Source organism: Pipistrellus hanaki, assembly GCF_964339955.1.
Source record: "Pipistrellus hanaki genome assembly, chromosome: 5".
Taxonomy (NCBI): domain Eukaryota; kingdom Metazoa; phylum Chordata; class Mammalia; order Chiroptera; family Vespertilionidae; genus Pipistrellus; species Pipistrellus hanaki.
In genome coordinates this window covers 71,485,771-71,501,777 of record NC_140507.1, presented here as the reverse complement: position 1 = coordinate 71,501,777, position 16,007 = coordinate 71,485,771, and the positions used below count along the sequence as shown (strand labels likewise).

At 52.8% G+C, this 16,007-nt stretch overlaps 1 protein-coding gene across 5 annotated transcripts in view; it reads left to right on the top strand.

The window, feature by feature from the left end:
* The window catches only part of GNG7 (G protein subunit gamma 7), a 124,449-nt gene that overhangs the window by 104,256 nt on the left and 4,186 nt on the right, over window positions 1-16,007 (top strand). For all 5 annotated transcript variants that reach the window (XM_084883575.1, XM_084883576.1, XM_084883579.1 and 2 more), the window contains one exon: window positions 12,259-12,375. In XM_084883575.1, the coding sequence (XP_084739701.1) occupies window positions 12,295-12,375 (81 nt within the window). In that variant the 5' untranslated portion in view covers window positions 12,259-12,294. The remainder of the gene's footprint in view (window positions 1-12,258; window positions 12,376-16,007) is intronic.

Sequence of the window (16,007 nt, the reverse complement as noted above, 5' to 3'; positions counted from 1 at the left end):
ATTGGGGTCATCATAGAGGTGTGGCGGCCACACCTTGTCTCACCGTCCTAACAGGCACACAGGCCCTCTGAGCCCTGGCTAGGTTGCCGGGGAAGGCTCAGTGTGACATGAACAGGCATGGAGAATGCCTGTAACGGCCAAACCGCCCCCAGGAGAAGCCACAGGGGAGAGTGGGCTCTGACTCAGGGTGGGGCCTGAAACCAGCAGCACACTACCAAAAACCCTACTTCCCATCTCCTGTGGTTCCCCTTCTTGTCTTTTTTCTCTTTTTAAGATTTTTATTGATTTCAGAGAGGAAGGGAGAGGGGGAGAGAGAGAAACATCAATCATGAGAGAGAATCATGGATTGGCTGCCTCCTGCACGCCCCACCCTGGAGATAGAGCCCGCAACCCAGGCATGTGCCCTTGGCCAGAATCAAACCCTTCAGTCCTCATGCTCTACCCACTGAGCAAACCGGGTAGGGACCCTTTTTGTCTTTAGCAGCAAACTTCAGGAAAGAAGTGTGGGTGTGAGGGCTCTCTTGAGGGGTTCTAACCCAGCCTTCCTCAGGGGCACTGGGCCATGTGTGGGTACTGGTGGTTGTCACACCTGGACACTGAGTGGGTGGAGACCAAGGATGCTGCTCCACCTCCGCAGAGCCCAGGAAGGCCCCCAAAGAGAACGGTCCACCCCATTGCCAGCAGCGGGTGGAGGCGACCCTGCATCGCCCCTCCTGCTCCTAACACCGGCCAGCCTGTGTGGAGCACGGAGGGCCAGGCCACCTGGGCTCGCAGCCTCCTCATCAGGCACGGAGGCCATGCTGCTTTGGAAGATGCATCTCTCAGACGCAGAACAGTCAGGCGGCAGGTTGGTGGGAGAACAAAATCCGGAAGCCCACTTTTGTCATCTTCCTGTTTTCATGAACTTGGGAATGGGTGTGGGGGAACCCCAACATGGAGAATGTGCCTCAGAAAAGAGGCACGGGCTGTGGCCTCCCCCAGGGGCCAGCCTGTCTGACACGCAGTCTGCAGGGCTGTCCGTCCTTCCTCACGGGTTTGACCGCCCGCTGCAGGCAGCCCCCGGGAAGCCTGAGCTCAGCCCCAATCTCCCTTCTTTCCACAGGGCTGGGGTTCTGCCCAGCCTCGCGCCAGGAGGGGTCCTCAGTGGGCACCGGAACCAGGATCTGCTCGTTCCTCAGAGGCCCTTCTTGCCTTGCCTCAGCCCTGCCAGGCGCATTTTTCACATTGTTTTCCTTTTATGCAGCCCAGCTGGCCGACTTTCAGAAGCCTCCGCTGGCATCCGCTCTCTCTCCTCTGTGAAGCAGCGGCTCGGCTCACTCCCGTACCCAGCAGGCTGGGCGTGGCTCTGGTCCCAGCTATGAGAGCTATGTGCGGAATTCGGAGGGATTGCTGGCATTTTTGTGCTCTCATTGTTTCCTGTGCAACTGGAAAACACCTCAGAGGGTGGAGGTGGCCTCACGGGCCCACAGAGGCGCTGAGTCAGCTCTCTTGGGTCTCCGGGGAACTCCAGCCCCAGCCCAGAGTCTGAGTGGCTTCTGTTTCCCCAGTGGAGACATTCCCGGCAGGTCTGAGCTTCTCCGGATGCCCAGGGTGTGTGCCAGGGTGGCAGGGAGCAGATCCCCTTTCCTGGCAGCCCCGGAGCTCGCCGGGCCCTGCAGGGGCTGTTGTCGGCATCTCGGCTTTGTGCCCCAGGACACCGAAGTTCAGAATGCCTGCCCCCAAGGGGGAGTTGGTACCTTTTTGCCACGCATCCTCCTGTGGGCAATGGGGACACACAGTCCAGTGCCTTGGCAAAACCCAGAGTCCAAATGGCACTGGAGAGCCTACTCCTCCTGAGCCCATGACTAGAAAAGAGAAGAGAAACGTGACCTTGAGAAGCCCTGGCAGGGGTTCTCCACGTGGTGCAGAGGAGTCGATGCCTTTCAGGGAGGGCACAGGCTTCCCAGGAGCACCTGGGGCCCTGTCAGCAGCGGGCAGGAGAGTGCTCTGGTGCTGGGGGAAATGCCCAGGACTCAGGAACCTGGCATGGCTGGCAAACCACCAGACCAGAGGCATGAAGCTAAGGCTTTTTGCTATTAAATGTCACTCATGGTTTTCCCTGACCCTGCTGGCCTCAGGACTCTCCCAGACCCAGCACCCCACATCCGTACTGTTTTTAATTCCATTTCTGCAACTTGAGAGCTGGGTGACTTGGAACAAATCACTGCCTGTCTCTGAGCCTCCGTTCCCAAGGCTGCAAAACGAAGTTAGGACAGAGCAAAACCCCTCAGCTGCTGAGTGATAAGAGGAGCTGACTGAGGAGACATGGGGACACCTGGACTTGGGTGCTGTCACCCTGGCCCTGCACCAGTCGTGGCGCATGGAAAAAAATAGGTATTTTTTTCAGATGATGACTTCATCTTTTCCTGTGTGTAGAGTCACTCGATTCAAATACGATGTCACTAGTAAACTCCTAAAGTAATACTGAGAACTCCAATCACTGGAATTGAATCGCCAAAACAGTGTAATAAAAAATAGCACTATAAAATGGTTAAGGCAGGCGCACAGAACATTGTGGATAAACTGGTTGGAGTATGCGACGCACTGGCCAGAGTTGATGGCTCACGGTTCGTGTGTGTTCCAAAGGCTTTTCACTTCCTGTTTTCCATGGGAAACTTTCTCATTATTTCATCCAGTGCCTTTCCTTCCTCATCCTTCATTTGTTTGTTTTCAGTCCTTCTCGATGTCCTGCTTTTAATCTGGGATCATTTTTCTCTAATTTCCTTTTATTTTACCGTTAATAAGGCAGGGCAGCTGGTGAGAAAGCCTGTTCTTTATTTAGAATGTCTCTATTTTGCCCTAGCTCCGTGGTTTGCAAACGGCAGCTCGCAAGCCACATGCGGCTCTTTGGCCCCTTGAGTGTGGCTCTTCTACAAAATACCACGGCCTGGGCGAGTTTATTTTGAAGAAGTACCATTAGAAAAAGTTTAAGTTTTTAAAAATTGGCTCTCAAAAGAAATTTCAATTGTTGTGCAGTTGATATTTGTCTCTGTTGACTAATGAATTTGCCGACCACTGCCCAATCCACTTGCAGGCTCCCCCCGAGGCTCTGGGCAACCAATCAATGTGTTTATCTCACATCGATATTTCTCTCTGTCTTTCCCTCTCCCACTCTCTTAAAATCAATGGAAAAATATCCTCAAGTGAGGATTAAAAAAAAATCTCTGTCTTATTTATTTTAGGTTTAGACATAGGTAAAATATTTTAATAAATATTTTTTATTTTTAACAGTATTATAGATGTCCCTGCTTCCCCCCCTCACTCCCGCCGTGAAAATCTCTGTTCCCCTCATACTTGAAGCTTGTTTTCAGCAGACCTAGAATTTTCACTAGTTTTCCACCTGATTGTTGGTCCTTTTTCTTTGGCAGCTTATGCTTGTTTGTTTGTTTTGTAATTAACTGGTTTTATTAAGGTACTATAGGCCCGGTGCACGAAGTTTGTGCATGGAGGTGTGAGTCCCTCAGCCCAGCCTGCACCCTCTCCAATCTGGGACCCCTCGAGGGATGTCCAACTAATGGGCAGTCGGACATCCCTCTCGCAATCCAGGACTGCTATCTCCCAACTGCTCGCCTGCCTGCCTTCCTGATTGCCCCTAACAGCTTCTGCCTGCCAGCCTGATCACCCCCTAACCACTCCCTGCCAGCCTGATTGATGCCTAACTGATCTCCTGCCAGCCTGTTTGCCCTAACTTAAGGTGATCAGATCGTCGGCTTTTGGCGGGATATTACCGATTTTTAACAATTTTTCCCACGTCCCGTGGCGTTTTTAAAAAGGCAGGGCAGGCCGAAACCCGTTTGGCTCAGTGGTAGAGCGTCGGTCTGCGGACTGAAGGGTCTAAGGTTCGATTCCGGTCAGGGGCATGTACGTTGGTTGCAGGCACATCCCCAGTAGGGGGTATGCAGGAGGCAGCTGGTCAATGTTTCTCTCTCATCGACGTTTCTAACTCTCTATCTCTCTCCCTTCCTCTCTATAAGAAATCAATAAAAAATATATTAAAAAATAAAAAGTCACACACGTGACTCTATCTATCAGTACATCATTCTTATTGTTCAGTCATAGTCCATGGTAATGCATGACCACAGTTCATTCATTCTCTTGTCGATGGGTATTTGTGTTGTTTCCAATTTTTTCTATTAAAAATATAAAGACATTCAAACATCTCATACAAGTATTTTTGTGGAAATACATTTTTTTGTATGTATCTTGGGTAAATCCCAATGAGTAGAATTGTGGGTCATAGGTTAAGTCTGTGTGTAGCCTTATAAGAAATTGCTAAACTTGTTTCCCAGAGTGTTGTACTATTTCACACTCATCAGCATTTCTGCATCCTCCCCAATACCTAGTATTGATGGTCTTTTTAATCTTTGCCACTCCGTTATGAATCAGTCTCTCATATCTCTCATTGTGGTTTTCATTTCTATTTCCCTGATGGCTAGTCATTGAGCATCTTTTTTAATCCTCACCCCAGAATATCTTTCCATTGATTTTTAGAGAGAGTGGGAGGGAGTGGGAGTGACAAAAAGAGAGAAACATCAGTGTGAGAGAGATACATTGATTAGTTGCAGGTGCACCCTGAACCAAGGTCAGGGATCCAGTCTGCAACCCAGATGCATACATTTTCTTGACTGGAATTGAACCCGGGCCCTTCAGTCCAAGGGCTGATGCTCTCTCCTTGATTCAAACTAGCGAGGGCTCATTGAGCACCTTCTCATATGCTTACTGGCCATTTCTCTGTTGGTTTCTAAGATCCTGTCTGAGGGTGTAGAGCTTGTAGAATCTGTGGCTTGCAGGTTTGTGTGTGTGTGTGTGTGTGTGTGTGTGTGTGTGTGTTTAATCAGTTTTGGGAAAATTATCTATTCAAAGATTTCTTCTGTCCTATTCTCCCTCTCCTTCTTCCAGACTTGCTGTTACCTGTGTATCAGACTTCTCTGCATCCTCTTCACTGCATCATCCTCTACCTTCTCCGCTGTGTTCCCTTCCCTTTGTGTCTCCAGGCTTCCTTCTGTGTATTTCCCCCGAACTGTCTTCCAGTGCACTAATCTCCCTGTAGTTGTCTTCAGTGATACTGTTTACTCCATTGTGGTTTTGTGTGTTTTTTTACAAGTATGCACATAACATACTTTCAAAGAGTATTTCCCATAGTAAGGTTTTAGAAATAGAAAGTAAACATAAGTATTCTGTGGGACTGTGTTCAAGGATCGACAGATTTGGGGGAGAAACTCATTATATACTATACAATACAGGTGTCCCAAAAACACTTTGAATAATTATTAATTCCAATGGGTTAAATCTGAAAAGAAAGACACATTCATTAAGCTATCGGCTGTTAAGTGTGTGTACATTTTGGGACACCTGTGTATGTATACTCAGGACAGAAGTAAACATGATAAGAAGTATAAAAATAGACAAAAAGATATAAACTCAATGTATTTTGGTGAAATTTTAGAGATTTTATTCTTTCCCCTTTACTTCAAAAGTTATGAACACTCCGAAGCAGCATGTATTGCTGCTTTGACATTGTGTTGTACAGTTAATGAACTTGCGAGTCTAGCTGACCAGTTCTCGCCTTTGTTTCTTCTTCAATTTAATAAAGATTTTCTTAGACTGAAGTATGATAGAACTGGGGTTAACTGATGACGACAGAGCTATCTAGTTTTTCAACTAGAAAGTTACACATATTTTGCATTTTTTCAAATTCAGAGAATGTAAAACAGACCTCTGCTTCCATGTGATCAGCATTTTCCACTCTTCTGCAATCCTTTGTCACCGTTCCATTGTCTGCCCGTCTTGATGTGGCTTCTTCTTTATATCCTTCGTTTTAGGGCTTCTGTGCAGCTAGATTTCAGATGTCCTGCATTATATTATAGCTGTTCTGTGATTGAGTTGTAATTTTTCAGCTGGGGGAGGTTCCAGGTGCCATGTTTACCTGCACGGCCTTGTTGACTGGAATGCCCCATTGTGTTCTTACATTTCAGATATTGGCACTTTCTACCTGTTCATGGGGTCCTTCTTCTGTAGTTCCCGATTCCCACCTCACCCATGTATCTCTTTGAACATAATTAACACAATTATTTTAGTCTCGCCGAAACCGGTTTGGCTCAATAGATAAAGCGTCGGCTTGCGGGCTGAAGGGTCCGAAGATGGATTCCAGTCAAGGGCATGTACCTTGGTTGCGGGCATATCCCCGGTAGAGGGTGTGTAAGAGGCAGCTGATTGATGATTCTCTCTCATCTATGTTTCTAACTCTCTATCCCTCTCTCTTTCTCTCTGTAAAAAATCAATAAAATATATTTTTTTAAATTATTTTAGTCTCTACCAGCTCCCATGCATAGAACCCCTGGAAGCCTGTTTGCCTTGCCCATTGTTTCTGTTGATTTGTGGTCTTGTCTCCGTGTGTGCCTGGTTAGTTCTCACTGTGTGCTACACATTGTGATCGCAGGCTTGTTTGTAGAAATCAGTTGAAGCCTAAGATGATGGTGTTTTCCACCGGAGAGAGGATTTATGTCTACTTCTGCCCAGCATCGAGGGCCGCGAGCCACCTAAGGTCACCTCAATCCAACATCAGACGCTGAGATTATCCAAAACTGAACTGCCGTCGCTGTCAGTGCTTGTCCACGTCCTGTGTACCCTGATGCTCAGCGTGTAGCACTTTTTTGTCCCAGTTCACACCGAGGGAGGTTCACCGAGTTCTCTGCCCTGGGGAGGCCTGGGTCTCAGCCTCGTGAGGCTAATGGAGGTGTCACCCAGCCTCTCAGCAACCCTCCGCTCACGTAAAAGTAACCTCAAAAGCCAGGATCTTGGGCTTCCAGCCTCCCCCAGAGCTGACAAGAACTTCTTCACCATCTTAAAAACCCTACAGCACCTTCCAGCAGCTGTTTCTCTGTTCTGTCCAGCTTATCTGGTTGCCCTCCGCAGGGCCTCTCCATCTTAGCCAGCTCACACTGTGCGAGCCGAAATCTACAGGCACAGACTTTTTTTTAAATATATATTTTATTGATTTTTTTACAGAGAGGAAGGGAGAGGGATGGAGTTAGAACATCGATGAGAGAGAAATATCAATCAGCTGTCTCCTGTACACCCCCTACCAGGGATATGCCCAAAACCAAGGTACATGCCCTTGACCAGAATCGAACCTGGGACCTTTGAGTCCACAGGCTAATGCTCTATCCACTGAGCCAAACCTGTTAGGGCCGGACACAGATTTCCATCTAAAGTCCAGGTGGCGTGGGAGGAGGCCATGAACGTCACTCATCCTGATCTCAGAGCCACAGAGTGACACACCGGGACCCGTTCTCGGCTTTCAGAACAGCCTGTTATGTTCTGGTTGAAGAAGTTAAGACCCACGTTCCCACTTCCAGACGCGCCCTGCATGTGGGATCTTCAGCAACCAGGTCCACCTTTGCCCCGGGAATGAGGTCCCTGAAAATAGCCCTACTTCTTCCAGAAACTTCCAGGAGAGTTTTGCACCTCGGGGTCACCAGCAGCTAAAACACGTCTAAGTGTGTCCAGAAATAACATGGAGCGGACTTGGGCGTGGCTGTCATTGTGGACTCTGGGAACTCAGAGCAGAGTCTGAGGGGATCTAATCTCACCTTACTTTGCGGCGTGGAAGGGAAGGGATTGGCATGATTTGGGTCAAACATGAAAACAGACTCTCAATTCCTGGCTCTCCCACCAGCTCCATCCGTTCTTATTTTTCTTCTGATCGACTTCAGGCTCTGCCTCGTCCCCCTGCGCAGGGGAGGGGAGTGGCCATCTCGGTGCAGTAAGCTCCTTGAGGAGCAGGATTCCCAGTGGCTCCCAGCACACCACCCTTCCACATCCGCTGGGGACAACATCCACCTCCTCTGTCTTTTGTTCCGTCTCCCAGCAGCTGTGTGTACATTTGGCAGTTTCCACGGGTCCCTGAAAGGTCTCTCTCCGTCGCTGCCGGTGGGACCTGGTTTGCCAGCAGGGAGGGGGTGTTGCTCTGAGCATTCCAGCAGAGCTCAGAGAGGGGAGGTAACTTTCCCAAAGCCACACAGCTTTGGGGTTGGGGCCGAATTCAGATCTGCCGCTCTCCGTGGCGCTTACGCCTTCCACTTCTCTTCAAAGGAGTCGTTGGCTGAGTCGAGGGAAAGCTCTGGCCTGTCTGTGGCTTCTGGTCACCGAGGGTTTGGATGCTAAGAAAATTAACCCCCTTTTACAGCAAGCTTCTGTTTTCATCCTGGACTAGTTCAATTCAAATGGCACCATTTCAGTTCCCCAAAAAAGCTCTTCGCAGTTGGCCTAAATGAGCCTCTTGTAGCTGCAGATTCTCTTCTGCTCAGGGAGCTACGGAAAGGCCTTACATTCTGCCCCCGGGGACACTGGGGGTGTCTGGGGACACCTGTGTGTGTCACAACTGGGGGAGCTCCCGGCATTGAGGGGGCAGGGCCAGGGAGGCTGCCCATCACTCCGCGGTGCCCAGGACTGCCCACGGAGAGTGGCTCAGCCCCACGGAGAGTGTCAGCAGTGCCCACGGGAGAAGCTGTTCTAAACGAGTTGTTCCCCCTTTTGCAGCCCCCACTGAAGGAAGCCTTACTCTCCCCATAGTTTTGTGGGTTGTTTGTTGTTGTTTTAAGAGTGAGAGCGCGCGGAAACCGGTTTGGCTCAGTGGATAGAGTGTCAGCCTGCGGAGTGAAGGGTCCCAGGTTCGATTCCGGTCGGGAGCGGGCACATCCCCAGTAGGGGGTGTGCAAGAGGCAGCTGATCGATGTTTCTCTCTCATCGATGTTTCTAGCTTTCTATCCCTCTCTCTTCCTCTCTGTAAAAACTCAATAAAATATATTTTTTTTAAAAAAGAGAGAGAGAAGAAAAGCAAATAAAATTAAAAAAAAAAAAAAAAGATGAGAGAGTGACGGGGAGAGAAAGAGGGAGAAGCATCGATTTGTTGTTCCACTTATTTATGCATTCATTGGTTGCTTCTTGTATGTGCCCTGACCAGGGATCCAACCTGCAACCTTGGCATACAGGACAGCGCTCTAACCATTGAGATTCTCGGCCAGGGCTCCATGGTTTTGTTTCATTCTTCCGTGCATTGGAGCCTCATGTCTCGGCTCTGGTCTATACTGTTTTGGGGGTGACTAGCCTCCCTTTTATCGCAGCATCTCAGGCTTGCAGGGGGCGGGGCGGCCTCGTCGTCCTTGCCTTTGAGACATGAGCATGCTCAGTTCTTCTGTGCAGCCAGGTTCCACCTGCTGTGACTTCCCAGCCCCTCCCTGGGAGCCCAGCCCAGGGCCCGGTGCTGTTTGTCAAGGTTCTGTTTTTAGGCTGACCTCACCCCAAGTCTTGTCCTCAGGCTCACCAGGCCTGAGCCAGCCTCTCCTCAGAGGCTGAACCCAGAGTTGAGAACGTGACGTGACCCGTGACCGCTGCCCGCAGCTCTGACCACCTCACCCTCCCGCCCAGAGCAGTCTGCCCCGCCCCCAGCTTCCCCAAGGCCCTGCCCACTGCTGGGCCTTTGGAGGCTCTGCTGGGCCCGGCAGGCCCTGCCAGGTCAGGTGCCCGCTTGGTCACATGCCTCCTGTGGAGAGGCAGCTGGGAGGCGTGTTCCCAGGCTGACTCAGCAGGCTCCTGTTCTGCCAGCCCTGGTCTCATCCCGGAAGGCATGGCTGGCCCATGAGTCAGTGACTGGCTGTGACAGCAGCCAGGACAAGGACTGGAGTCTGCTACATGGTCTGCGGTCAGTTGGGTCTGCTACAGTGCCTGGATCTTGGCGTCTTGGCACTCTCTCTCTCACACACACACATATGCATACATATACACATGCACACTCTCACACATATATACACGTACATATACACAGGTATGCTCACACGTATCGCATATGCACATATACTCACGCTGACACACATGCAACACAAACATGCACATACAAGCATGCATGTTCACATACACAGGTAAACACATACACACTTGCATGCACATATATAACTCACACTTACACATTCATATACACACATACACAGCACACACACACCCCTCTGGCTGCTCTCTGGGGCCTGGGTTCTCACCAGAGGGGCCTCTCAGGGCACACACCGGGCACGGAAAGCCAGCCCCGCCTTGGCTCGGTGCTCAGGAGGGAGGCCGCAGCCGGGCAGCTGCGCGGTGCCGGGGTCCTGGTTCTGGTGACACACTGGACGCCGAGCAGGACTCCGGCCTTCCAAAGCAAACACTGCCGGCCCCCCCGTTTGTTCTCTGTGCACGTCTATATTTAGCGCTGAGTAATTTAGGTATTTTTGAGCCGAAGCAGGGAGGTTTTCCCTGAGTTGGATGTTTTGTGGCTGCTTTGAACTCTCTGCTGAATCAGAGCCTGGAGGCCCACACATGGGCTCTGTGCGCCCGGCAGACACACTCGGGCCTCCTCTGACCCCGGAGGGCCGGTGTCTGCGGGACGCAGGGAGCAGGCCGTGTGAGGAGGTTTTTTTAACTTTGGTGGCAATCACTGTAGATCCACATGCAGCTGTAACACATCAGAGAGAACTTCCTTGTAGCATTCACTCTGTTTTCCCAAAAGGTAATGTCCCCTCTCTATATTGGATTTATTGGGGTGACCTTAGATAATACAATTATATAGGTTTCAGGTGGACATTCCATAATACATCACCTGTATATTATGTTATATTGTGTGCTCACCACCCCAAGGCAAGTCTCCTTCTATCACTTTTTATCCCCTCACACCTCTTCTACTTCCCTCGACCCCCCCCCCCCCACCCAATATAGTGTTTTGTCCAAGTCCCCTGTCACTATCACAGCCAGGATTCTGGCATTGATATAGCTCGCTGACCCCATTCAGATTTCTGCGGGGTGTAGTGTGTGTATAGTAAGTTCTGTGCAAGTTGACCACCTGGGCAGGCGCACGGACCCACCACCAGCCAGGATCCGCCCCATTCCAGCGCCAGGAGGTCTCCTGTCACCCTTTTCCCTGGGCCGCACCCCCACCCGGCCCCAGCAACCCCATCACGCCTTCATCCTCACAATCTTGTCATCTCAAAAACAGCCCATACACGGCCCCACACCGCTTGTAACCTCTAGGGATCGGCTTTGTTCACTCAGCACTCTCTGGAGCTCTGTCCAAGGCATGTTTGTCAACAGTCCACTCCTTCAGATTCCAAAGAGGAACTTTTCTGAAAATCTGCTTTTAATTTCTTAGCCGCCCGGCCCTCCTGACTACCAAGCAGACGGTGAGGCAGTGGTGGTGACAGGAAGAGAGTGCTGGTTACCTGGTTAGAAGTCGGCCTGGCGGGGGCGGGGACTTCCCAGGACTCTTGAACTTGGATTCTGCTCCCCGTACCCCACCCCACCCCTCGGCGTCCTGGGCACTGGGGAGGGTTGAGCAGCATTCCTGGCCCCCACCCCCCACACCCCCATGCTCAGAGCAACCCAGCGCGACAACCTCAGGTGTCCCTGGACATCATCCCAGTTGGGAACCGCACCACTGGGGCCACTGGATGGAGCCGGGTGAAAAGGTGGAGCTTTCGCCGCCTTAAGGAATAGAGAAGAATTTGGATAACTGAACTACAAAAACAACATCACTCATCCGCCGCTGGCAGGGATGTAAAGTGGTACAGACACTCTGGAAACGGGTTGACATTTGCTTTCAAAATTAAGCCTGCAGCCACACTCCGCAGCATTTCCCCCGAGAAATAAAGGCAGTGTTCACGCGGACGCTGATGGCAGCTTTCTCCGTGACGTCCGTCCACGGGGGCTGGCTAACCTGTGCACAGCCCCGTCCCGGAGCACGACTCTGCCCCTCGGGGGAGACGGGCCACGTCTGGTGACGAACGCCGTCCTGACTGGGCGTGCTCCGGGCATCGGGGGGGCGGGGCCGGGGATGCTGCTCGGCACCCTCCAGTGCCCGGACGGCCCGCCCCGGAGAGGGACCCAGCCCACTTCCAGAGACCCTGGGGAAGGAGCAGGGCCCCTCCGAGGGAACTGGTACCTTTTCCTGCCAAGTCCCCCATCGGGAGCCAACCAGGAGTCAGGCTTTGGTTTCATGAACTCCTGGGGACCCTTGATGGTCACAACCAGAGATGGGCCACAGGAGGGAAGTGGGCAAAGAGGGGTTCCGCCGGGCCTCCCGTACGACCCGGGGACACAGACACCGTGGCCAGTCCCCAGGGTGGGGGGCGGGTAGCGGGAGAGCTCCCAGAGGGGGGCGCCTGCCTCTCCATCCTCACACTGTCTGCTCCCCCACAGCCATCTGGACGACGGGGCCAGAGCCGATGGCAGACGATGTCAGCCACTAACAACATCGCCCAGGCCCGGAAGCTGGTGGAGCAGCTGCGCATCGAGGCCGGGGTCCAGCGGATCAAGGTGAGCGGGCAGCCGGGGACGAGGCCGAGACACAGGCGGGGGCGGCGGCGGGGGAGCCTGTGCCCACAGCGGCGGGGGGTGCGCTGGCCCTGCAGCTGTGCCTTTCGCTGTGCAGCCTCGGGCCACCCGCTCTCCCCGCGCCCCGCTTCCTCAGTAGACAGACACAGCTGATAGAAAGCCGCCGTGGGTTGTGGTGATCCCATTGCCACGGTGATTTATAAACACCGACCTCGCGCCCCGTGCCAAGACGCCTCGGAAGCCTCCGCGGGGCCACCCCGGGCCCTGCGGGAGGGCCCGCGGGAGGCAGCCTCTTCTCCCTCTGTCCCCTCGCCTCCCTCGTGACCACAGAGGCAGACAGCAGAGAGGGAGCTTCTCGCCGCTGCTTTCTTTGCTTCGCGCTGTGTGAATTTTTTGAAATAAGCATGTTTGCTCTCGACGCTAAAAAAAGAAAAAGGACTGGCAGTTTCTGTTCGCAGACACTTAACCCATCGGGGACCAGAAGCAGGCAAAGCAAAATAAAGGAGTGCAGCACTGCACCGCCAGCTCTGCGGACAGGGGTTTTAAAAAAGGATGCTCTGCATATCGTCCAGTTAGCCATTCATTTTGGAGGGCACAATTCCCTGGCCTCGGGTGCGTTCACAATGTGCAACCATCCCCTCCGTCTAGTTCCCAAACGGCCCCTCACCCCAAAAAGAAACCCTGCCCCCGTAGCAGTCACCCTCAGCCCCCTCCACGACCCTGACAGCCACTAGCCCACTTCCTGTCCCTGGGGATGTGCCTGCTCTGGGCGTTTCACAGAAATGGAGTCCCACTGTGTGGCCTTGGTGTCTGGCTTCTCGCACTGAGCAGCTGTGTTCAGGGTCCGTACACGTTGCAGTGAATGTCCGGGCTCCCCTGCTGTCCGGGCTGAGGCTGCCGGGCTGTGCGTGGACACCTGGTGTTCATGTAGATGAACTGTGAGCAGGAGGGACATCAGGGCGCATCCAGGGCACATGCTTCCCCTCTCCCGGGACATGGACAGCGGGCTGCTTACATAAGGGAGGTGCCTGGCGCCTTCCAAAGGCACCTTCTCGCCAAGCCCAGGCCACTGTGCCAAGGGCAGTGAGGCGGCTCCAAGAACCTTCGCCCGTCCCAGAGCCCAGCCTGCAGACAGCGGGTGCGGCAGGGAGTCTCCAGCTGGAAGGCCCGGTGCTTGGTGCTTCTGGGTTAGCCCGGCTCCCTGTGTTCAGTCAGGGATCGCCAGGGAAATGAGCCAATGGAATATGTGTGCATCTCTATATAGATATGGATATAGGTATAGATATAGGTATAGATATAGGTATAGATGATATAGATATAGATACAAATACAGGTATAGAAACAGTTATAGATAGATATAGATATAGATATAGATATAGATATAGATATAGATATAGATATAGATATAGATATAGATATAGATATAGATATAGAGAGATATAGATACAGGTATAGATATAGATACAGGTATAGGTATAGATACAGGTATAGGTATAGATACAGGTATAGATGGTATAGGTATAGATGATATAGATATAGATACAAATACAGGTATAGATACAGTTATAGATAGATATAGGTATAGATATAGATATAGATATAGATATAGATATAGATATAGATATAGATATAGATACAGGTATAGATATAGATACAGGTATAGATATAGATACAGGTATAGATATAGATACAGGTATAGATACAGGTATAGGTATAGATACAGGTATAGGTATAGGTACAGATGATATAGATACAGATACAGATATAGATGATACAGATATGGAGGAGAGATGCATTTTAAGGATTTGGCTCACGCCATCGGGGGGTAGGGGGACTGGCAGCAGGGCAGGCTGCAGGCTGAAGGCCCAGGGAAGAGTCAGTGTTGCCGCTCGAGTGCCAAGCCGTCTGGAGGCAGAAATTCTCTCTTCTGCGCAGGGACCTCGGTCTTCTTCCCTAAGGCCTTCAACTGATTAGATGCAGCCCCTGCATTATAGAGGTTAATCGGCTCTGCTCAAAGCCGACAGACTTAAGTGTTAACGTGCTGTGTAAAGCATGCTCAGAGACATCTGGAGTGGCATCAGATGACACAAAACCAGCTCCCAGCCCACGTGTTTGTTCAGACTCGCGTTCCTGAGCCTCTGCCGTGCCCGTCGCTGCTGCTGGTCTCGGGGAGTCATTAGGAGGGGTGGCCTGCCAGGCGCAGGCAGACTCACACCTGAGGACCCAGCGGAGTGGTTTTGATATCCCCCTGTGCTCCCCCTGTGTGCCCCCCCTGCCTCCACCAGCCACCAGCCAGTGGGCTGGGGGGGGCTGCTGCAGGGGGCAGGGAGTGCCTCCCAGGAGGTGGCTGAATGTTCCAGAACTCTGCACATTCAAAGCATTCCTCCAGGCTGAAGAAAGAGCAGGGCCGGTTGAAGTGGTTTTCCTTTGTGAGTGGTGCCAGCTCCCAGCCTGGTGGAGCGGTGATTCATCCCTGCCCTTTGATGTTCAGGAGCACCCCCCCCCGCCCTTGAAAGCGGGGAGGAGGGGAATGGGGAGGTCACCCACTCTCCCTCTGGTCCGCCTGAGGTTTTGCATCCCCCAAAGTGGTGACCGGAGCCACAGAGCATCAGCCTGCCTGCAGGGCCAGCCGGCCCCGGCCTGGCAGGGAGAGTGCCCACGGCTGGCTGCGCGGCGGTGCAGCGGCCCTGGCACTGTGGGCAGAGCCTTCCTGTGGGTGCCAGGGACGGGCGGGGGCCGCACGCCGGAGCCACAGCACCAGCTATTCTGGGGCCCGGTGACTATTTCTGTCCTCTGGGAGGGGCACTTTCCAAATAGGACTCTGAAGCCACGCTCCCTCTGCCATCAAAGGCGGCTTCCCCGCAGCGGCCACTTCACCGCCTGCGGGCAGGAGCGTCCCGGCAGGGCGGCTGGGTGTGCGGTGTGGCAGAGCCACTCAGCAGCCCCTGCACGGCTCATTGCCCTCGGGCCTTCCCGGTGAGAAAGCAAGGGGCTGAGGAAGGGAGCCCGTGGGCAGACAGCTCCTGCCCCTGGGATGGGATCCAGGCACCCACAGACATCCTGTTCACCCCACCCGAGGGTACCTGCAGCCCAGCCCCCCGCCCTGCGGGGGCAAGCAGCCGGGGTGGCCCCGGCAGCGCTCCCCAAATGCAGGGTCAGGAGGAACGGGGCATGTGGTCCAGGGGGCGCCCTTTGAAGTGACCCTCAGCTGCCCGATGCTCAGTGCCAGGTTCCCCCCCTCAGCCTTCCCGGGGACCCTCCCCTCCCCCTCCTCTCCTGGGGGCTCCGATGCCGGTGGTGCTAAGGGTCAGGGCCCTCACGGGGTCATGGACCCCAGTGGGTTCCGGGGGCGCAGGAAGGAGATGCAGGCAGGCTGGTCTTGTGCCCCTCGGTCACGCCGATGACCGAGCAGGGGTCTCACTGTTCAGTCCTTTCTCGTGTGGGATGGCGTCTTAGGCCGACTCCTAAAGAGGCTGCATCTCGTTCTGACCTTTTCTTTTCAAAACCTGGGCAACTCCTGTTGTAGGATGCTCCGTCCTTCTTTTTCAGTGTTTTGATAATTGTGGTAAAATGCACAACATAGCCTGGCCGGCATGGCTCAGTGGTTGAGGGTC